Source organism: Strix aluco, chromosome 11 (genome assembly GCF_031877795.1).
Source record: "Strix aluco isolate bStrAlu1 chromosome 11, bStrAlu1.hap1, whole genome shotgun sequence".
NCBI classification, from domain to species: domain Eukaryota; kingdom Metazoa; phylum Chordata; class Aves; order Strigiformes; family Strigidae; genus Strix; species Strix aluco.
Window position 1 is genome coordinate 7,252,106 of NC_133941.1, and position 23,745 is coordinate 7,275,850.

The window sequence follows — 23,745 nt, forward strand, 5'->3', positions numbered from 1 at the left end:
TGGCCTTAGAAGCATTTTAGCTAGCTCTTAGGCCTGCTACGTTATACAACTTTCTAGTAAATCATGAATAAGTTGAAAGGCTATAGAGCTTTTTTCCTAATTCCTCAAGGGTCCTTTTACTACCTAATTTGTTTTCATCCCATGTTATTTACTAACTCTAATCAACTCTTCTGGTATTGTTCCAGTCCGCAAGTGTGGGAAGGTTTGGCAGGTAATGTGTGGCAGCACAGGGAGTTTGAAAGATCCTGGCCTTGAAATGAATATTGTTGGTTGGAAACTGGACTGCATTCATCAAATGCTGGAGTTCTCCTGAGCTTTGCCTTCAAGTAAGGATGCTCCACTGGTGTAAAACAGCAAAGCTCTGTCAGGGTTCCGAAGTGATGCTGAGTTGCACAGCTGCAGTTCAGAAAAACTTGGCCTCAAAATCAACAGGATGGAGGTAAAAGCCAAAGGTCTGGCTCGGAACAAAGTAAGAAGTGAATTCCAACCTTGGCAAATGCAGGATTGGGGGGTGTATTTTCTTTGCTTTCATCTTGGGGTCATGCAAAGTAGTGTTTGGAGGTTTTTTGTTTTTTTTTTTTTAAAAAAAAAAAGAGCGAAAAGTTGAATTGGCGATCCCATTGAGCATCCATCCTTTATACCTCAAGGAAAGAGGACAACAGAGATAAGACAAGGGGTTTGCGATACCACTAGCTGATGGGATGACAGTAGGAGGTAGTGCACTGAAACCAGCCTGATACCTTGGCTGGGAACTCCTTCTGTCCAAGAGGTCAGTAAATCAGTGACACAGCTCCTCTGACTGCCTGTGGATCCACACCAGCCCTTGGCGTCTGAGTAAACTAAAATCACTGGTATGCAAGAGCAGTCAAGTCCTGTTGGCAAGAGTGTTATCATTGAAGGGGAGTATGTTTGGGTTGTGCTGACAGATTTAACAGAGAAATGTTGATGTATGCAGAGAGCTTTGTGGGCATATTTGGTGAAGAAGAGGTTGGAGTGAGATCACTGCTGTAGGAAAGCAATTCCCTATCTGTGCAAGGTATGTCTGCTCTCCACTGTTCTGTGTTTTTCCTGTATTTTCCGTGTTCTTTCACTCTAAATCTTCTTCTGACATACCAGGTGAGGTCTGGCAGGGGATGGGGTGTCAGAATTCAGTACATGGCCACATCTGTTTGAGCGTGGAGCACCGTGGTGTGACATTCACAGCTTCCTCTGGCACTTAGAGTTGGCTTATCTCCTTTCTGCAATTGCTGCTTCTTTTCTTCTCTATACCATAACATTAAGAAACAAAACCAGGATGCTATTGGAAAACCAAATAGATTTTGAAACGGACTGCTGTATTAAATCCCAAACTTTGCAATGCAAACTTCCCAATCAAGCTAATTTTCCACAATGCTGGCACTGAGTTTCTCTTCCTTCCCTCATTGTTACTGTTCAAGCCTCTTCTCCTGGAACTGCAGCTCATTCTACCGCGCGTGGTTGCCAAGAGCCAGTCCGCAGCTTCCACATTGACATGCAGTTGAAATGACAGTTCCAGCTTTCACACGCTGGTGCACTATAGTTGCTGGGGAGTTTCTCTGTTCCTGTTCCACTATTAGGTTTCAAACCTCCCTGCTGAGTAGCTGTCCTCAAGTCACATCAGGTAAGCTTAGCTATGCATTGAATTTGGAGAGTGGAACTAATCCCACATTTCAGCTTTAGATAGAGGAGAACAATAAGACAGGGAGCTAAACCTGGCCTCTGCCTGAAAGGTAAGCTTTTTAATATATTAAAAGAAACAGATGCCCTACACTTAACCATGTGTGTTGGATCTAATTCCAGGTCTACCTCTTTAGCTCAATGCCAGGCCTATATATTTGAGGCAAAGTATGTACAAAGTAGTGTATTACACACAATAAACATAATATACATAATTTAAATATATATGTATGTTTTGGTTCACTACTTTTGGCAGGAAAGCTGTAATACCAGGATCAGTAGTCTGCATATAAATGTAGGAAGCTATAGAAAACTATTACCACAAGCAGACAGGAGCCAACCCCAACAAATACCCACTTCTGTTTTCCCAACTGTTGAAATTTCTGTCATGGAAAGAATTAAGTTCTGCCCCATACTGTTATCTCCACTACTCTTGGAGAAGTGACTGGCTCACAGTGGATTTTCTCCCAGCATTCCCTTTACCTCAAAGGGACATTTATACTGACTATGATAGAACTGGGTTTAAATTTTTTTAATGATAAGAAGATGAATCTTTATTGGATCTGAATTTATAAAATCCTTATTTATAAAGATTTGAATCTTTTAGCTGAAATGAGCGGACATGCTAGCTGCTAAAAATGGTCCTTAATTGTCTTACCAGGTCCCCAAAGCGCACTTGCTATTTTCTTTGGCAAATAGAGGAAAATTTTAATTTCCCATCATTTGTTATGTAAAAAGAATGGTGAATAAGAGTGACTACCCTGAGATCTTGCCTGGACAGCGCATGCTAGAAATGAACAGTCTCTGCAAGAAGAAAATGGCACTAAAATTACTTTCCCTTTTAGCATTTGTACTATTGCTATGATTAGTAAAAGAATTGAGCTCTGAGTGTTCTCCATGCCTATGACAAGCAAGCACAACAAATCTGAAGTTTATGAAGTTGTGTGTGGGTGTATATATCTATTTATATATGTATCTCAGAGGATGGGAAAGGTGATGGTGATTAGCTGGGATGTATTGGAAAGTATGGGACCTGGGCATGATGTAAATGGTATAGAATAAGGGGCGGACACTGTCCTGGTTTTGGCTGGGATAGAGTTAATTTTCTTCCCAGTAGCTGGTAAAGTGCTGCATTTTGGATTTAGTGTGAGAATAGAGCTGGGAGGGGAGGTCTTCATGTGCTTGGAGGTCTGTTTGGGGCAGCAGGAGTGATGGACTGTCCTGGTTTGAGCCCAGAGGGAACTGAGCACCACGCAGCTGCTTGCTCACCCCTTCCACCTCAGGAATGGGAAGGAGTAAATAAAGCAAAAGGCTCAGGAATCAAGACAGGTACAGGGTGAAATGACTCGCCCATTATGGTCATGGGCAAGAGACAGACTCATTAGGGGAAGGAAAAAAAAAAAGAACACTAATTAAAACACTAAAACCAGCACCACTTAACAGAGTTGGACAGTGAGAAGTATTACCACATCTTAAAAACACCTGCCCCCACTGCTCCCTTCTTCCTGGGCTCAGTTTTGCTCCTGATTCCTCTACATCCTCCCTAGCAGCAGTGCAGGGGGGCAGGGAATGGGGTTATGGTCAGTCTGCTGTTCCTTCTTCAGGGGGAGGACTCCTTACATTCTTCCCCTGCTCCAGCGTGGGGTCCCTCTCACAGGAGACAGTCCTCCACAAACTTTCTCTGACATGAGTTCTTCCCACGGGAGGCAGCTCTCCCCAGGCTGCTCCAGCGTGGGTCGCCCCCACATGTTGCAGTCCTGCCAGCACCGAACTGCAACAGTGGGGGCTTCCCACAGAGTCCCGGCCTTCTTCAGGTGCAGTCACCTGCTCCAGTGTGGGGTCCTCCACGGACTGCAGGTGTCATATGCTCCACTGGTGACCTCCACGGGCTGCAGGGCACAGCCTGCCCTCTCACCATGGGCTGCAGGGGAATCTCTGCTCTGGCTCAGCTCCTCCCCTTCTCCTCCTTTCTTCCACCAACCTCGGTGTTTGCAGAGGTGTCTCCTTCACAACTTCTCCTCACATGTTCCTCTTAAATATGTTATCACAGAGGCATGGCTGCTATCGCTAATTGGCTTGGCCTTGGCCAGAGGTGGGTCTGACTTGGAGCTGGGGGAGCTTTGAGAAGCTCCTCACAGGGGCCACTGCTGTAGCCCCCTCCACCAAAAACCCCACCATACAAACCCAACACATGGGCCGTTTCCCAGCAGGTGCAGGAACACTCACCAAACCAGGTCTTGGGAGGGACTGGTGAGGCTGCTACGGCATTGCTAGAGCTGGCCTGAAGATCACACCAGGAGCTGACTGGCATGCAGGGCCCTAGCTGGCCCAGCTGTGTCTGCAGTCACATTTGTTGTAGGCTTGCTTTCTAGGTGATCAGCAAGTTTAGTTTTGGAGGTGCATTCAGACTCCTGAAAAAGTGCAGATATAGTAGTGATGGATCCTCCAGGATGAGTGCTTTCCTGATGTCCAGTGTGGCTGTCTCAGAATCCTTTGGGAACTGTACGTCCTACCCTTGCCTGGCATGTGACTCAGAGCAAAGCCATTTTGTTTATGGTGAGTGCATGCCAAGGGTGGGGAAAAAATAGTGAATCAGGCCCTTAGGTCTTTTCGCTGTGCATATGCTGAATGTCCTGTCCTGGGCTGAGGCAGGGAAAGGCTACTGCATGGAGCTTCTGTGCACTGGTGCGCATATGCTATGCGAAGAAGTGCTTAATGTAATACCACTTATCCATAAAACAAACTAAAAGGCAACAGAGTCCCAATTAAGGGGGTTAGACTACTTCAGCTCAGCATCTGACCTAGCACCAATAGGCTACTTAAAAAAAAAATCTGTATGTGTAGTTGTTCTTTGAGATGTGACCTCAAAAGTAGAGCTTCCCTTTCCCCCACATGGCAGATTGTTGGCTTGGCTCACCGGCTGTGCAGTCTCTTGGCAGACCTTGCGGTTTCCTTCTTTACTTGATGGATTTTGCGAGTGTTTTTACCACGTGCTGCCTTCCTAATTGAAACTAGTCACAGTCTCTTCAAAATGTATCTAATTCCAGGTTGTTGACATCTCATTTGTTTCCTACTTTCTTCCTAAGGAGGGCTGAGTGCAAAAACTCATATGGTTGAAACAGAAATGGTTGTGTGGAGCTCAAGTGAGTGCTAGATGTAGAACAAGGGGCTGGCGGGGCACAACAGCTGGCAGTTTCTGCATTTCAGCATAGCATGGTCCCATCCTGAGCCTGACAAATAAGAACCTTGGTTTTTGACTCTAATGTGTCTTTCAGTAGTTCTTAAATTTGTGTAACAGACCAAAAGAATTAAGTTTAAATATGAATGGATGGCATGGCAGGATTATACAGGTATCCATACATGAAGCTCTACTTTTATTTATATGTCAGTTTATCACTTTTATCTATATGTCAGTTTATCATCTATTTATCAAACAAGCCTAGGAAGGTTCAGTAGTCAAGATAGTGATATTCAGTGTAATTCTTAAATAGTCAGATTTGAAATTTTGGAAACCCTTCCCACTCAACAGCAAAAAAGTGAATGCCCTTCTAGCTCCAAGTATCACATGAACGATTTTATCTTAACTATTTTTGCTTGCAAGGCTCTTCTTTATTCTACTAGGTTAAAGAGCAGGCATGTTGTCTCAGCACAGTTAAATCCCACAGCTTCTTCTCATGAAATACATAAGCTTAGGGGATGTGAAAGTGTTCCATCCAAGAGGATATGAAAGTCGTCTGCCCAGAGTAAGTTCAAGGCCTTCTGTAAAAGGAACAGAGTTCCAGGCTTTAAAGCTGTGCCATGTGACAGGATTTTCAAAAAGGCAGTTCTCAAAATGGCCTTTTAAACTGGCAATTATTTTCCATATATCATCAAGGCAGCCTTTTAGAGGAGAAATGAAGACACTAAAACCAATTCCATTTGGAAGTATTCCTCTGCTTCAGAGGTGCAATGGCAGGATGGGTGGGGACAATCCAGCTAGCTGCAATTTGAGTAGTCCAGGGACCCAAGAGCAGCTTCATCACTGAAGTTTTTGAAGCCTAAACTGGGTGGCTGATGTGTATTACAGCTGGCATCACTGCAGCTTTACTGCTGCTAGTATCTCCTTGGGCCGTTTTAAAGCTGAGTGACTGCAGTTAGACATAGTCTTATTTGGCAAAAGAATTAGCAAAACCTGTATGATGTTATTTGGGGGAGGGTGGGGGTCAAATGGGGAAAAATCCTTAGATGCCAGAATGAGTCATCTTTCTTTTTGTATATCCTAACACAGTACTTGCAAATAATTTCTAGGAATCCAGCTATTGTATGATTTCTAGTTATCTGATTTATTCTGTTGCACAGAGATTTTAGAGGAAATAACCTTTCATTCTTTTTAATACATAACCATTAAATACACTTTATACAGTCAATAACAGACTAGGCATTCTCCTGGGACCTCAGCTCAGTGTCCCTCCATTCAATAATAAAGCTATTGACCACAATAAGAAAAGGTTCTAAAGCCACAAACAGAAAATAAAAATTGCCAGTACCCAGAAATATGTAACCTAAAGTTTTCATAAACAGTCAAATATTCCAAATTGAACCCATAGAATATAAACTATGTAACTGAATTTGGACAGTCAAGTAAATAAGGACAGGTAATGAGACACCTGTATCACAGCCCATTACTTAAAGAACCTAGCACCATGTATTAAACTTATTTCCTTATGAAAGTTGACACATTGGACTTTCCTCTATACAAAAAACCAAATACAGGAGCACTTATAAAAATATTCATACTATCCATTACCCTTTCAAGGATGTTAAGATTGTTTATGGTTGTTACCTTTCTGCATTCAGTGAATATGTCTGTAACACCACACTGCTCTGTCTTGTTGGCAGATAGTATTAACTCAAAAATAGCCATTAAAACTTAGATGTCTGAGACACTTTTTTTTTAAAGCAACAGGCCTTCTGAGTTATGAAAATAACTCCAGTGTATTAAGCTTCCTGTGTTCTTCAGGCTGAAAGCATGAAGGGGAGAGATACTCTCCTTCCTGGTACAGCTCCAGGGATTGTCTTTTCCATATTAAAGTTCTTTAAAACACAGGAAAAAGTTACTGAAGAGAGAAAGAACTGGAAAACACAGCAGCTCTGACTGATGACTTCAGAATGGCCCAGTGACATAGGATGGTATTGAGTGATTCAAGTTTACTGCACTCTCCCTAAAAAGAAACAAATGTGGTTGCAGCTATGCCACCTCCCCCATTAAGAATGAAAACTAGTTTGCTCTTAACCTTCTCAGCTTCTTCCAGGCAGAAGAGGTGCCTTCTGGTTTTCTCTCCCCTTTCTCTAGCCATCTGTGCTCTTGGGAAAGTGTCTGCACCTTTCCTGTGGTTGAACCATGTTCTGACTAGTGGCTGGATCAGTTTACATCTACATTTGTGCACTGAAGTCCCAGCCTGGGAGCTGGCCAGGCCATCAGTGACCTATTTCTTTGAGGTCTTTATGGGTTTTTCTATGCAAGCTGCAGAGTTTTAACACCACATACACACACATATAGGTAGAAGCAAAACTGGATGGAGGAGAGAAGGGCCAGCAAGAAGTTATTGTTCTCTGTTGTTACATCTTCCACCATTGCAACGGAAGGGTTTGGAGATGAGATTAAACTACTTGCTGAAAACCTGTTCTGGAGACAAGGTCAGAAACACACCTCTTTCTGCTCTGGATGGGGCACATTTCCCCTTTGTGTGTGGTTTGTTTTACAGAGTGGCCAAGAGGCCTGGAGGATATGGCTCCTGTTTGCTGGCAAGAGGGATTTCAGAGACTCCAGGTCTGACATGCAGTGTTTGTTCCAAATAGCTGGGAAGATGGTTATTTTTAAAGTGGTGTTTTTAAACACGGTTTTTAGGAATAAGAAATTAAACATGCACAGATGTGCATGAAATACCAACAGAAATACTTTACCTGCAAAGAGGCTAGAGTTAATTCGGTCTCAGTGAATGCTCTGGTAGTGCCACATCTTCTGTTGGCAACCAGGGCTCTGGTGCACACCTCTGTAACACAGCCATGAGAAGCTTAAGGGTCCTGGCGTCTTAAGGAGGGATCATCATAAAAATACGATTAGAGACTTGACAAATTGGAACAGGACTCATGCTCCGAGTCTGCTGTAACCCAAACAGTGCTGCTTCCTTTGAGATTGCTGTTGGGTTATACCTGCTGAAAAATGAGGTTTCACTGTGACTAAACTCACTGAATCTCCTCTTCTGTCCCCTGTGCAGAGCAGATCTAGCGGAGTACAGATGTCTTGTCTCTAGGCAGGTACCCAAGCCTTCTCTGTCAGGCTCCTAGTAATAGCAGACTGCTCTTGCGAAACTTTCGTTGATAGTGGATGAATGGGTATTTTGTTCTAAAGTGACTGCTGCAGAAAACATCACTGTCACATCACCTAAACAATGTCAGTCACCCAGATTTTCAGTAGCTGCTGGGACTTGCTGAAAACTGTGGAGCCTGTCATTCTGAGATTAAGGAGGGATTAGCTGTGCGATTTCAGTCAGCCTTCAGAGAAAGGTTAAACACATTGGGAGGAGGAAGTATGCGTGTGTGCGCGCACATGTGTCTTCCAAAACAACAGATGGTTTCAATAAAGTTGCTCCTGCTGCTAGGAAGTGGCACTTCTTGACATTAGCAGAGCCATGTCTCATCAGGGTTCTTGTTTCTACCAGCCTGTCTCAGCAAGGCCAAATCCACTGTACAGTATGGGGTAATCAGAAAAGGCACTCCAATATCTGCCCCATTAATTGCCCCCTGCCAGCCTTCCCTCTCTTCTGATGTAATGCCCACTGTGCTCAGTACGGCAGGATCGATCGGCTTTGAAGGGCAACTCTCCCTAATGATCCACAATTCCCCCTACTTAAACTGCAGCAAGAACTGTCTTTTTAAAAATTCTGCAAGAAACGCGTGATTTCTTGGAACCGCTAAACAAAAACCTCTCTGCTTCAATCAATGTATCAATGTATTAAATTATTGTGCAGCTAAATTAATGTGCCCCTTGGTGACAGAATTGAAGAAAATGAGCAGTGTTTTATGCATTAAAGACAAACTGGTAAAAGATTGTTTTTCAAGGTTAGATTGTTCCACAGTGAATATCAAGATTTTTCCAATTAACATATGAGGGGTTTTCAGAGTGTAGTTGTATCAGCTGTATTACTTCTCACAGATTCACAGGATGAATTAACATATACAAATAATTGAAGAATTGTAAATATTAGTAATTGAGACATATTTGGGAGATAGCAAGTATTAATATTTTTTACTGGTATTGTATTTAAATTCATAGTTTATTTTGCTGGAAATTAATGCTTTTTTTTTTAAACTCAAGATTAATGAAAAAAGTGACCATTCAAATTGTTGCTGTGAAAAAATAAAAAGTCACGTTTCTGCAAACCTTACTTTCCTTTGTTTGGACTGTATGGTGTGTGTGGGGGTAGGTTGGCCCTTCCTTTCATGATGCCCTCCATTTTTTAATGAAAAAACACCATACAGCGAAGGGCCAAGAAAAAAAGGAAAAGAGGCAGCTGTGACTTCTTCCTACAGCTTTAAACTAAACATGATATCCAAAATGATAATGGAAATATTCATGTGGATTAAAAATTGTTCCCTTTTAAAGCTGCTTGAACAAACCCCTATTCATATTTTTCTTTACATTTTGGTCCAGTTGCATTTATTATCTTCATTTTTCTGGCAGGACAAAATATGAAAAGTCTTACCTAACACTGTCTAGCAAGAGCTGGATTGTGCAAAAGTGCTCTGTGCATCACCTCTTGTGTAGCGGGAGCACTGGGGATGGTTCAGGTAGTTCTCTACCAGATGACCCAAACCAACAATTTGCCAAAGATATGATGCTCTCTTGGTCCCTATATTGGAAGTAGATAAACAACAGTTTTCTAATTAACTTGTTCTGCGGGTGTAACGAAGATGGGGAACATTTTCAATAACTTCATTGTTTATTCAAACCTTTTTTTCTGATATCTTCTAAGTTCTCAAATATCTGAAAAAGTGTGTATTTTGTTCATTTTCTCCTGAAACTTTTTCCTTCCCCTCTTTTCTTGCTTGGGCTCATAACAAAGACATTCTTTATTCTGAAGGCAAGAATCCCAGAACAAGCAGTGCCAGTTCTGAGTTCATAAGGGGGGCAATGTTTCTAATCACTTATAAAAGACAGACATGGACTCTGTGTTCCTTCTCAGTTGATATGATTTCATTTTTATTTTTGAACCTTTGGAATATGAAATGGGAAAAAAACACTTTCTCCACCAAGTGTTTTCAGCCGTATGTTTTCAAGCTGTATCTGCAGGAATGATAAATTAGGTGTGAAATTAAAGCATAAGTGAAAGCATCCCAGTCCCTCAATAACCAGGACATTTTGAATTCTTGCAAAATCTTAAAACGGTATCATCAGTCTCAGTACATTGTTGACCAGAAGAATTGAAAAAAACCCAAAACCCCAACAAAACCACCCTATGAAAAATTATTATAGTATTGTTAAAGGAATTTACATCAATATATCTCTAAGGACTTCACAGCTCCCCATTGTCTCCTGGGAAGCCAAAATCCATGAAATCAAATTATTTGATCGATAGCGTGAGTAAATTAGTGTCAGCACCAAGCCAAGAACCCAATTTTCTGATTTCTAGTTCTATGCTCAAATACTGGGCCTGCATCACTTTCCAGGCAAAACGACAACAGAAGAGAGAAAGAAAAGGATGCAGCAGAAGGAACGGAAGCTGTAACTCATTAAGCGTCTTGTAATTTCTGAAAGAACCGGTTCTAATATTTGTGTGTAACGCAAATATTTGTGTGTAATGCAAATGCCATTTGTAATACCTAGCTTTAACATGCTAGGTGACTGCCACAGATTTCAGAGCAACTTGCACAGGCAACATTCTCATTTTGTACCTGAGAGATCCAGAAAATAATATGCAGAGCTGGATGAAAAAGCCATGTTCCTGGACTTCCATGGGAGTGCTACATTGTGCTAAATCTTCGGAGCGCTAGGGACTGCTAATGAAGGTTTCCAGAGGGGAGTGGGTGATGGCATATTACAGCTGAGAAAGACTTCAGACTAAGACCAAGTGCTGATATGAATGCCTTGTGAAGAATATTTAAACCTGTATGTATGGTAATTTACTTGCTTCACCAAAAACCATACAAAGGTAAGCTATTCCAACAAAAGCTTGTGCTCCAAAGTACCGGTTCAATGCGGTATCTATATTAAAAAACATTCTCCATTTCGCTTCTGCATTTTGAACACTAATCCAGCACGGCCTGTGTCCACACCAAAGGAAATGAACTGTATCAGGCAATGTCATTTGCTAAAAGGTAAGAGTGGAGGTATTCTCCTTCCCTTCGCTTTATATTTCTAGGAACAATTTCACAGGCCGTGCCATAGCTGAATGGGGAAATTGGAAAACTGCAGAATCGATTTGCAGATGTGAAATTCTATTTTCTTTTACACCTCCTTCATCAGAGTCTCTATCATTCCTGTGTTGTGTAGCACTATTATCGACAGCAGCCTGGACACCACTGATAATTGCTAAACTAGGGAAAAGCTATGCCTCGTAAGTGAAAGCTAAACCATGTAAGCAGCAGTCGGGTGACACTAAACGGTGCTGCTCTTGCCTTTAAATTCATCTCCTTTAGAGCACTGGTAATGTACCCACGCTACTATTTCTGAGAGTTAAAGGGAAATGTATTTAAAAAATATTATTTAAATTGGTTTTGTTTGCATTTTTTTCTTAACAAAACTTCACAGCTAAAAGCTGCAAAGTTGTATTAAACCTATTTTGATTAAAACCAGAAAAATATACTGGACTTTGTAACACTCACATTATTTGTAATTCTTCTTTCATTAATTGCGCTTCACAAAGAAGAAGAAAAAAGGAAAACCTCTTCCACAGCAAACTTCTGATAATGACTCAGTTACCAAGAAGGCTAGTCACTGCAGAAAACTGGAAAAGCTGGTGACCATCAGCCTCTTGATCTCCGGGTTGGAGAGAGAAATGTGCTTTGTGATTAAAGGTCATTGGCAACAAAATGGTTGCTTGTCTGCTGGAGACATTCAGCTGCTCTCTATGTAGGACTGGTACAGCTGATCCGGCTGGCCAGTGTGCTGGGGGGTACAAACACTGGAAAAACAAAAAAGACTCCTGGTGTGATGAGCTTTCAGACTAAGCAGCTGATTAGATGCTTTTCATTACAGGTCAATTCAGCCTTGCATAGCTCTGGGTCTTGCATCCAGACACGCCCCTGACCACATGCTTGCAGTGTTAGGGCGGTGGCAGGCATTTTCTTTTCCCCTTTTCTGTCTGTTTTCCAGCAGTGACCGTGGTGGGTGCTCTGCCCGGCCTGCTGGGCAGACAGTTTGTGGGTGTCACCTCTGTTCCCCTTTGGGAGGGTTTGCCCCAGGAGGTGCAGGTCAGCATGGACGGCAGAGGCAGTGCAAGGCCTAAAAAAGCAGGAACTGGGGGGTGGGGCGGGGATTTATTTACGTGGCGAGGCCATTTCTGCTGGGTGCTCCTGGCGAGGCCAGCACTCTGGCACAAGATGCTGAGCGCTGCCCACACGCCGCTGCCGGAGGGCCCCAAAATGGCCGCTCCGCCCTCAGGCACCCACCTCCCCGTTGCTACGCGACGGGCAGAGCCCGCCCCCCCCCCGCCGCCGCCGCCTGCTGGGAACTACAACTCCCAGGCACTCCCCTCCCCGGGGGGGAACGACTACAGCTCCCAGCATGCCCCGCGAGCCAGGGGCGGGGCGCCGCCGGGGCCGGCACTACATTTCCCGGCAGGCGTTGGGGGCGGCGGCCAATCCGCGCGGCTCAGGTTGGTGGGTGCGAGGAGCGGGGTTGGCTTCCGCGGGAGTAAGCGGGCCGCGGAGAGGAAGCGGCGCAGGGGAAGCAGCGCCGGTGACATTTCCTTTCGGGCCGCCCCCCACCCCCCCTCCCCTCCTCTCCCGCTGCCGGAGCGGGGCCCCGAGAATGGCAGCGTTAGGAGGTCGGTGCGGCCGGGCCAGCGGGACAGGGGAATGGGCTGAAGCGGGGGAGCGGCCTGTGGGGTGGGGCGCCCGGGGAGGGGTCGCTGCTGAGGGCTGTTAGGGCCTGTGTGTTGAGGGGTGTCTCTGTGGGGGGCACGCAGAGGAGGGGGGTTGCGGCCTCTCTGCTGAGGGGCGTCGGGGAGGGTGCTTCATGGAGGGGGTGTCCTTGGGGAGCACCGTGTGAGGGAGGGGGGGTGCGTGGGGTCCCTGGGCTGAGGGGTGACTGTGAGGGGCAGGGGTGCTTGGCTAAGGGGCCTCCAGTGTGGGGGTGTCGCTTTCGGATGGGGAAGGTGATAGCAGAGGAGGGTGCCTGGGAGGTGTCTGTGGGGGAGGGGGGTCAGGGCTGTGAGGTAAGAGTGCCCCTGAGAGAGGGGAGAGAGCAGTGCCCTCTGAGGGGAGGTGTGCAGTGGGCTTTGTTAGGGTGGAAGGAGGGTTTCCTGTGAGGGACACCCCTGCACTGTGGTCTGCGTGAGGGGAGCTGAGTCGAGAGGGAGGAGTGGGGCTATCCATGATGAAAGGGTTTTGTGAAGGTGAACATGTGGGGAGTGGAGAAGGGAAGGGTGCCTGAGAAATTAATGTAGAGAGTATTTTGGGGTGATGTTGGAGGAACAGACATAACATTTTGAGGTGCAAGTGAGAGGAATATTAATAGAGGAAAAAGATGCTTGGGGCAGGAGGGAGAAAATTAAGGTGATTAAAGTGACTGGGAAGGTTTCATGGGGTGAAAGCTGTAATGTGTGTAGTGTCAAGAACTGAATAGAAAAACTGGAATATAGGGACGAGTATCTATTCCAGCACTGGCAGCTGCCTTGATTGCATGTGCTCATTGCCCAAGTGACTGGCAGAGTCAGAGAGGAACTATTTTGCATCTTTTCCACTGTTAGAAAGTGAATTAAACTCTTCTGGAATGAGCTACTTGAGAGTTCTCTTGTACATCAAGGTGTTGCTAGGTAGGAAGCCTTGGAACCGATCTAGCAAAGTATTATTTACTTGGAATTTGCTTGCTAGTGATTAACGTTGTTTCTAAACAAGTTCAAGTACGAATTCTCACCTTCCCTAATGATTGGTTAGTTTTGTATGTTGGAACTCAGTTACTGTGATAAACTCCCCTGTTGTAGATCTTACCTTTAAGTATTTACTTTAAGTATTTACTTATTTAAGTATTTGAGGGGAAAAAAAAAAAAGTGTTTTGAAGACTTTTCCTAACAGTACTTTGAAGAGACACTGACAATATTTGGCCCCAAGCCTGCCATGGGAAATGTGTGCCCAACAGTAGATCCCTACTGATTCAATTGTGACTGTGCTCAAAGCTGTGTCTGAATTCTGAGTAAGAGAAATTGTAACTGCTGTATATCACCACGAGTTAGAGTTTAAATCTCCTATTCATCATCAACATTGTTGTTCGCTATCCTCTTTGCCCCTTTGTGTTGCCCAAAATTTGTTGGAAGCATTCTCTGTTGCAGTCAGCAGCTTTACCTGATTTGCAGCTCTTGCCACCTAATGTTTTTCTTTTGAGCTCTCCTTTGTTGTTGTTGGTAAAAAATTTGTTGCTGTTACGAAACAGATTTTTGTGCTTGAGATATTGCTCAATTTTCACTTTGGGATTTACTTCATTAGCCATATCACGTGTTACTTAGAAGCATATGCTCCACTTCATATGTTTCCACAATGATACGCGAGCTCATTCACACCTGAGTAATTTTAAATGATAATTGTATCTTATTTGTAAAGAGAAACATGTAACCTTATACACAAATTTATTTGAATTTAAGTTTGTTGTCTGACATGCTTATCAGGGCTGTTTCATGAGTCTACACTATTAACCATCACTCGTGTACGTTAGTAGTCAGTTCCTGTTTCAGTGTGGAGTTAAGTACATACAGACTTGCGTAATGGTGATGAAGGTTGGGGGGTTATTTCATGCATTCTTTGTTTTTCCCATTTTATAAGTCAGTAAGCATTGTAATTCTTGACTTAATTTCCCCCTTCCCAAGTGATATGTAATAAATATGAACTATTTATATGATTTTTTTCTTAATATTAATGAATATAATTTTATAGGTTAACAGTAAACTACATGCACGTTGGGAAAAGGGAAAAAGATATTGAGATACATTTTCAAGGGTCAGTAAAGATGTAAAGTTTAGACCTGCTCTTGATGGATGGTGACAGTGAGAAAGTACGGAATATTAATTTGTGCTAGTTCTTGTTGGGGGGGGGCGGGGGGCTGTTTGTCTGTTTTTTGTTAAACAGTTTCAATTTTGCTTTGTAGAACCAAGTAAGTTTTCACAAACACTGAACGGAATTCCTTCTTCAAACACAGTCAGCAGCGGGATGGACCCCTTCCATGCTTGTAGTATTCTTCAACAGCTTAAAACCATGTATGATGAAGGACAACTGACGGATATCGTAGTGGAAGTGGATCATGGGAAAACATTCTCCTGTCATAGGAATGTTCTTGCTGCAATCAGTCCTTATTTCAGGTACAATAGTCCATTGTTCTAGTGGTGATCAAAAGCAGAATTATAACTTATTTTTGTTAAATGAAAATTTTAAAAAATTACACCTATACTAATATTCCATTATAGTAATATTCCATTTAACTATTGATAATATAATGCACCTAGTACATAAAGATTATTGTTCTCTTTAAGATCAATGAATTATCAGTGTCTGTTTATCAAAGGAGAGTTTCACTGGAGAAAATGTAACGCTATTTAAAAAAACAAAACAAAACAAAAATGCCTCCAGTATTGAGGGTATCTTGGATACAGTAACAGCATAGTTAAACTACTTGTTTCCTTTGAAAGTTATATATTCTGGTGTGCTAGAATATGCACATGGAATAACATGTTGAAAGTTGAGTGCAAAGACTTGGCTATGTCAAGAGCTTTGTTTGTAAACTGACTAAATTTTAATAGGGGGTTAGGGAGATAACTAAACAAGAAATTCCAGCTTGCCACTTTTGTTTCAGTAAGTCTAGAACTGATCTTAAATTTAGGTACCCAAACAGGACAGTGTAACATCAGTGATAAAAGTATTTGTGCTGATATAAGGGCGAATGCATTGCGATTAGCTGTACAATATAATTTCTTATACCTGTAGTTAGAAGGTAATTACAAATAAACTGCTAAATATTTTTTCTTTTGTAGATCTATGTTCACTAGCGGCCTTACAGAGAGTACCCAGAAGGAAGTTCGTATAGTTGGTGTTGAAGCAGAGTCAATGCATTTAGTATTGAACTATGCATATACCTCCAGAGTAATGCTGACAGAGGCCAACGTTCAAGCTTTGTTCACTGCAGCTAGTATCTTCCAGATCCCTTCCATACAAGACCAGTGTGCTAAATATATGATCAGTCATTTGGACCCACAGAACTCCATTGGGGTGTTTATCTTTGCTGATCACTATGGTCATCAGGAACTCAAAGACAGATCGCAAGACTACATTCGTAAAAAGTTTCTGAGTGTCACCAAAGAGCAAGAATTTCTTCAGTTGAGAAAAGACCAACTGATAAGTATACTCGACAGTGATGATTTAAATGTAGACAAAGAAGAACATGTTTATGACAGCATTATAAGGTGGTTTGAGCATGAACAAAATAAGAGAGAAGTGCACCTTCCAGAAATATTTGCCAAATGCATCCGTATGCCTCTGTTGGAAGAGACATTTTTAGAGAAAATCCCTCCCATGTTTGCACAGGCTATGGCCAAAAGCTGTGTACAAAAGGGACAACATAGTGCCAATGGCTATACACAACGGCTTGGAATGACCGCTTCTGAAATGATCATATGCTTTGATGCTGCCCACAAACACTCAGGAAAGAAGCAAACAGTGCCTTGTTTAGATTCGGTCACAGGGAGAGTGTTTAAACTATGCAAGCCACCAAATGACTTGAGGGAGGTTGGAATTCTTGTATCTCCTGATAACGATATTTATATTGCGGGTGGTTACAGACCAAGCAGCAGCGAGGTCTCCATTGACCACAGAGCAGAGAGTGATTTTTGGATGTATGATCACTCTGGCAATAGGTGGATTCCGAAAGCTCCTTTGTTGCGAGCCAGAATAGGCTGCAAATTGGTTCATTGCTGTGGTAAACTGTATGCAATAGGTGGTCGCGTTTATGAAGGAGATGGGCGAAACTCACTCAAGTCTGTGGAGTGTTATGACAGCCGAGAGAACTGTTGGACAGCTGTCTGTCCAATGCCTGTAGCAATGGAGTTTCATAGTGCTGTGGAATATAAGGATAACATCTATGTTTTACAGGGTAAGGTGGCTTGACTGACTATGTGGTGTTTTATTGGAAGTGGGTATTGTTCAGTCCAACTGTCTGCGCTCTCTTAAGCACCTTAGAAAACCCAACTTTACTGGACACTTGAGGAGTGTCCTGGGACAATGGAGTGGGAGGAAGGCTAGGGAGAGCTGTGGGTGAGGAAGAGGGAGGTTGGTCCTGAAGTTCTCCAGCCCTGGGAATGTGTCACTAAGTTGTGGTATTGAGTTACTGCACAAACAGCAGTTTTGGTGGTGTTCTAAGCCAGCAGGACAGTATTAAATTTTTCTGTGAAAATTCTTTATTAAATCTTCTTTATCTGAAATGCACTACAGTTGAAGAAAAGATACTGTCCTGTAAAAAAGCACTTGCTGTTTTGTTTAGCTAAACCTGTGAAAATTCTTGGTGTCTGTATTCTTGGTGACATGTAAAAGTACAAGGCCTTCCTTTCCTGCCTTACCCTGCTTTTTGAAGTCATCCTGGTAACTGAGAAAGATGGTTTCTCTCTTCCTAGTTAACACTGTTTCTTTGGTCAGTAATTATAGTACTGCCTTTATGTCCTTCCAGTAAATGATCAGACTTACTGGTGTATTAGATATTGATTCTTAAATGCATAAAAAATCTCGTTATGGGGATAGATCAGATTTATTCTTCCCTTTATTTATGGGATTAATATAAAATACATATTTGTGTGTATGCATGAGCCATATAGCAGTCTACACTTAAAAGTGCTGAGACTGGGCTATGAGGCTGTAGTAAGAGTCCCAAGAACTAGAAAGAAAGGAGGAGGTGGGTGTCTTGGTTATGTTTTGCTAAGGGCCACCTCTGTGTAAACACCTGCAGAAGTTGGGGTCTTGGATCCATACCAGCTCCCTCTTTGGGTCACTCTCCTTGCAAAGCTGGACCACAGGAAAGAAACAGGTTAGAGAATACTGTAAGGTCATTGTTATTTACAGGAAGAAGTCAACCTGATTTCTTGACTTTGCATTCCTGCCACTCAGTAAGGTTGGTGGGCTTCCACAGGATTTGCAGAGAGTTGTCATCTTCTTTTGTTGTTTCTGTATCAGGCTTAACTGTGGCTTTAAATATGTCTGTTACACTAGCAAGTTCTCTCAGTCTATCTCTTCTGTTGGGTCAGACGTCTGCTTTAGATGGTTAAAAGGAATGCTGAAGAATATTTAACTTAGTAGAGTATTCATTCATCCTTTAAATGTTTTTAGAACTGCTGAAAAATGGATATTATTATAACCTATAGAATAAGAGTGCATCTGGTTTACAAATTTTAGCTGCACTAATTCTATGCTTCAGTGGTTTAAACGACAACTCAGTGCTCCCATAACTAAGCAAGCTGCTTCACTGTGCTAACCAGCAAATTATAAAGATTTGTGTGATGGGAAATAGGCAACTTTTCTATTTGAGTGTGGTAGATAAAACCTTGATTGAGTTGCACTGAAGTAGTATAACAAAGTTAACTTTCAGTAATTTTTCTAGAGAAAGCTCATAAGTTTGAAGTAGTCAATAAAGATTGATGAGAGTATTAAAATGCCAACAGAATGCCAGCATCAGTCGTAGGAGATTACACTGTGGAACAAAAATGAATAATCAAAAAATGTATTATCTGTAAGACTTAATCTCTTGAGCTATGTTCCACCCATTTTACTGTATTTCTGTATTCTTTGTTATACTTGAGGTGCTTGGTTACACAGCAGCTTGGTTAAAATTCTTAAAATAGCCATGTAAAATTATTTATAATTTGAGTTATGCTAATATTTGGCAAATGTTAGACCTTTCTTCCCCTGGGCTTCACAAAAGACAAGGTGGCTTTTATCCGTGTTCTTTTCATCAAGTTTGCAGAGCATGAGCTTTCAGTCATCGGAACTTCCATTATCTATGGTCTGTAGCTGCTACTCTGTGCAGTCAACAGAAGAGAGGTTTTATAATCTAATCGCAAAACTAATGATGAATCAGTAGCTTCATGCAAGTATTCACCTGGCATCCTTTTAAGCAAATCCACCTTAATGTGTAACCCAGCCACCTGATACAAGTAGCTTCAAAATCTGTGTAGTACCAGACACGATTATTTGCTCAGATTTAACAACTTTCAAGCACTGAATTCTGAGACTCCATGGTCTGTAGATGACATGTTATGAAGATGTTAAAGAACAAAACAAATACTTCGGATGTTTCAGGACTGGAATCTTGAAGTGTTTTGTCCCAAATTATTAAGCATGGTTTAGAAGTAGTAAAGGATAGCCAGGAAATATGTAAAACACTGTATTTCTGATATGTTTTAAATTCCTTCTTCAGTTGGAATAGAAGCTCAGAGTAGTTCTTACTCATGCTATTAATATTTTTGTAATGCACTTGGAAGAAAGCAGGCGATGGTGCTAGGTTTTTTGTGATGGGATCAAAGCTTTTAAAAATTGGTAGACCGTTTCTGTCTGTGGAAGAACATACCTGAAACTTTAGTAGCTGCAGAATTGCTGTTCTGGAAATGAAGCATAAGTTATGTTTTTATTTTTCCTCTCTCTTTTCAGGGGAATTTTTTCTCTGCTATGATCCTCAGAAGGATTACTGGGGATTTTTGACCCCAATGACTGTGCCTAGAATCCAAGGCTTGGCAACTGTATACAATGACTCCATCTACTACATAGCTGGAACCTGTGGAAACCATCAACGTATGTTTACCGTAGAGGCCTATGACATTGAACAAAATAAGTGGACTCGAAAAAAAGACTTCCCGTGTGATCAGTCCATTAATCCGTATATAAAACTTGTACTCCTCAAAAATAAACTCCATCTGTTTGTCAGAGCTACTCAAGTCACTGTTGAAGAACATGTTTTCAGAACCAGCAGGAAGAATTCACTCTACCAGTATGATGAGGTTACTGACCAATGGCAAAAAGTATACGAGACTCCAGATAGGCTCTGGGATTTAGGCCGGCATTTTGAATGTGTTGTTGCTAAATTGTATCCGCAGTGTCTTCAGAAAGTTATTTAATTTTTTTTTCAGTAACAGGCCTTTCAGTGGTAATCTGATGCTAGAGAAAACATGTCTTAAAAGAAAACAAAGAAATTCTGTCAGTATTTATTGTAAGCTGAAACAGACAGTTTTTTGTATATGGGGATGGGTGCTCTTTAAAGGTTGCAGTCTGGGGAGGGAATTACTGGTTCAGTTTCATATTTACTGATATTTTCCTGGGAAATGAGAAGGAGGTTACAAAGTGCAATTATCAGCATTTTTTTTCTGGTAAACACTTAATCATGTCATACTAGAGGGGTGTTTTTGTGGTAAGAGCAAATTAAGTGGAAGAGCCAGGATAACTATGCACTACAGTGAAAGAAAATCTAGCATTAATAGCTAAGGATGTCCAAGATGTTTTGAAGTGACTTTTCTTCTTTTTCTCTTTTTTTTAAATACGGGTAAAATTTGAGGCAATATCACTAAGTTGTTTTTTCTTTTTTATTTTAGATTGCAAGTACATAGAGGAATGGTAGATCCTGATTCATAATGATCTTTTTTTTGTACTGTTTTTGAAGTCTGCTAAGATGTTTGATGTTGTTTGTGCACTACAATTTGGGAGGAAAAACTCAAGTCAGAATTGGAACATGGAGTACCTTTGCCCCAGACGGAGGCCTGTTCAGATTACTGTACCACTTCCTGTCTGTGGGTTTTTGTTAAAATTGAGCTTAATGATGGGGGGAGGGGGAGTGGAAATCCCAACACCTATTTTCTGCCACATAGATGTAGTGCTGTAAAAATATTTTTTTTGACACTGCTTAAAACCTTTTTTTTTTTTTCATCCCATAAAGGGCTCTAACCCAAAAGTTGATGGTGCTAGTACATTTTTAATACTTGTCTGAAATGGGCTAGCCTTATGCTGCTCTTTAAGACAGCCTGTTATTTTTCATGGAGTGTGTGTCTGTCTTCAGGCCCTGTCCTGTCATCATATTGTCTTTTTTAACATAACATTTTTACTGCAGTGGTATTCTTGCACAGAATGGTGACAGGATATGGCCTTAATAATATTGATTTTTTTTTTTTTCTTTTTGTGTGGAGTGTTCATTCTGTCTCCACTAAAGTACAGTGCTACGTGCAGAGTTGGCATGTGCTCCAGTAATTTGGAAAAGTGTGGCTTAACTTTTACAAGTTGTTTTTCTTTTCTCCCTGCAGTCAGGCCCTCAAATATCTTCTATTTCATTCTGATCTATAATGTGAAAATTTGCACTACTGAGCTGTCTTAATTATCCAGTGTATTAAAGCAAAATTGGCAATAAGTGTCCATGGCTTAAATAATCTTAGATGCAAATACTGAATAGGGATCCAATATATTGCAACACTTTTCTCTATGTATTTAACATTTAGCTTATTTTTAAGTAAATAAGTTCAGAGTTCAGCCTCTACTTTCAGTAGTGAAAACTGGATTTAAAAGGGAAAAGATGAATCCTAAAACTCGTATCAGCTGAAACTTGCCAGGTTTAATTTGTTTACAGCTCTAATTTTTGCAGAGCTGTATGTTATCTTACTCTTCCCTATTTTCTCGGTTGACCTAAGTAAACCAGGTAACTTGAAATGGCAGTGGCCATCACGGACTGTAAGTGCTTACCATTATCTGGCTTAACAGCTGATATTTCAGTAAGCCAAATATTTAGCTCATTGTTTATCCCCCTGGCATGGCTGAGGATTTGGATAATGTTTGTTTACTATGTGGTCTTACTGTTTCCAAATGGGATCTTTCTAATACATGAAAATACTCCCCTGGTTCTATTTCTTAATTCTTGCACAAAATGTTTAAAAGGCAAAAACAAACAAAAAAACTGTGAAATGAAAAGGATAACAAGAAAAATGCCTCTTTGCATTACATACCTCATCTTCCAGAGATTCACCAAACTGCTTCTTTCAAATGCGAGCGCCTGATTGTTTTTTTTTCTGAAGCTGAAGTTGACAATTCTTGCTAAGACTGCATTTTCCTACAGTGTTGAGGTGTGTTCCTTTGTTTAGTTTTCTTCTGGATACTGTTTTATATATATCCATAGCCAAGAATAAGAGTTTTTTTTAAAAGTACAACTAATTTCATTTTAAAAATTATCCTTAGTCCTTGGCTAGCTCTCTTTGCGCTGTTGTAGGCCTCTAGCTGCAAGCTTTCTGAAGCACCCTCCCTAACAGTGTTGCATTTGTGTGTAAAACCATTTTTTTTGCAAAGTGTTATGTAACTTTTTTCTTTTTTTTTTAAGCTTGGTTGAATATTTACAAGACTTCTTGCTGCTTTTTGACAATCTTCTATATTTATTTAGTAGAACAAATTTCAATATATTACTTGAAACTATGAAATAGAATTGAGTTAGCAATTGACTGGTCATGTGATGTATAGAAGTACAATATGCTGTGGTTAATTCTGCAGTAGGTTTGTTAATTTTGTTTATCTGCACTAAAGTACGAAGATCTCCATTCTGTTTAACCATTCAAACTGAGGGTGTGATCCAAGTCTGTAATGTGTTTAAAAGCTAAATCCTGGAACTTGCCATGGGAGTAGAATATACTAAATCTTGTGCATGAGGAGTTTGTTGAGACAGTAACGTAGCTGTGACATTTTGCCAATTCTTAAATGCTTCTACATTTTGCTGAAAGTCAGATTCCTGGTAAAGTTTTGCTTTAGAGTCAGGCTTAAGTAAACTTGCACAGCACAAAAAAAAAAAATGCACCAAAGGTACTGATAATATTTAAACAGTAATCTGTGCATTTTCCCCAGTTGGTATTTTTTCTGCATTCATTTATTTCCCTTTATTAAATGAATTTCTAGTGTTGTAAGGACTTACATGAGTGTAAATCTCTTTTCCAAAATTATTAGTTACTTTAGAAGGAAACATTTTGTAATTTCCACTTGATTCCATCGGTAAAATTTAGAATAACTAAAAGCAGTTTTGGTGCACCAAACATGCAGTGTGTGTGTGTGTTCCACAAGAAATCGAAGAGCTCCCTGTTCGTAAGGCTGTTTAGAAATGGCATCCAACATTCAGTGCTCAGGTATGTTAGTAAGAAGTACTGTAGTCCTATGAGGGCAAATGTGTGGATTTTTAAACATTTTGCCATAATTGCACAATTTTGCATTTTTACTTAATGTCATGTTATGTTTCTTAAAATAAACCTATTGTTGAAATACAATGGAGTTCAACTGGTGGTGTGATAAATCTCTTGCATTTTAGTAGATTTCTGAAAATTAACCCAATGATGTATCTCTTTGATGCTTGTTCAGTTCTATTTCTGCACTTGTGTGTCTCAGCTGTACGTAATGTCACTTTTTTTAAGGCAGCACTACACGGTTGCTTGAGGTGGAAGGTGCTTTGTTCTGCTTTGTTGTCTTGTTCTTGTTTCTTTCCTCTTCCTTTCCTCCCTGTCTTTGGCTGGAGCTGACATCCCAGCAAGAATGTCAGGCAGGGCTTTCCAGTCTGTATATTGGAAAGCCCCAGAATGCTTTGTGCTGGATTTCCCAGCATCCTCACTTAGGAGGGAAGTTACTTCCCAGGTGGCAAAAGGGACGGAGAGAGCAGTAATGTGGTTGCAAAGGAGTCTGCTGCAGAGCTGAGAACGAGAGGCCTCCTCTTCCTGAGCTGTTTTAAGCAAAACTCCAGAATTATATATGGCTTCTGATTAGTGATAGCGCTTAGTACATCTGCCTGTAAATGATACTTTTTATTCAAGAACCTTTGTTCTC

General features: G+C 41.3%; 1 protein-coding gene across 4 annotated transcripts; it reads left to right on the plus strand.

Annotated features, from left to right (window-relative positions):
- Nucleotides 1-12,318: 12,318 nt before the first annotated feature.
- Nucleotides 12,319-23,195, plus strand: KBTBD8 (kelch repeat and BTB domain containing 8). Of its 4 annotated transcripts, none has more exons than XM_074835954.1 (4): nt 12,319-12,634; nt 15,035-15,245; nt 15,915-17,029; nt 19,570-23,195. In XM_074835954.1, the coding sequence occupies exons 1-4, from the start codon at nt 12,319-12,321 to the stop codon at nt 20,031-20,033; spliced, it is 2,106 nt and encodes a 701-aa protein (XP_074692055.1). In that variant the 3' UTR covers nt 20,034-23,195. The 4 variants fall into 4 exon arrangements, with proteins under 4 accessions (XP_074692055.1, XP_074692053.1, XP_074692051.1 ...); XM_074835952.1 differs by having other exon boundaries at nt 12,535-12,551; XM_074835950.1 differs by having other exon boundaries at nt 12,600-12,722.
- The last annotated feature ends 550 nt before the right edge of the window (nt 23,196-23,745 follow it).

What these genes read in the sequence shown, in the direction of transcription:
- KBTBD8 (XM_074835954.1), top strand. Translation starts at nt 12,319, where the DNA reads ATGGCCGCTCCGCCCTCAGGCACCCACCTCCCCGTTGCTACGCGACGG. An exon ending in GCAATCAGTCCTTATTTCAG is followed by an intron (nt 15,246 to 15,914) that starts GTACAATAGTCC and finishes TTTCTTTTGTAG; the next exon opens with ATCTATGTTCACTAGCGGCC. An exon ending in TAACATCTATGTTTTACAGG is followed by an intron (nt 17,030 to 19,569) that starts GTAAGGTGGCTT and finishes CTCTCTTTTCAG; the next exon opens with GGGAATTTTTTCTCTGCTAT.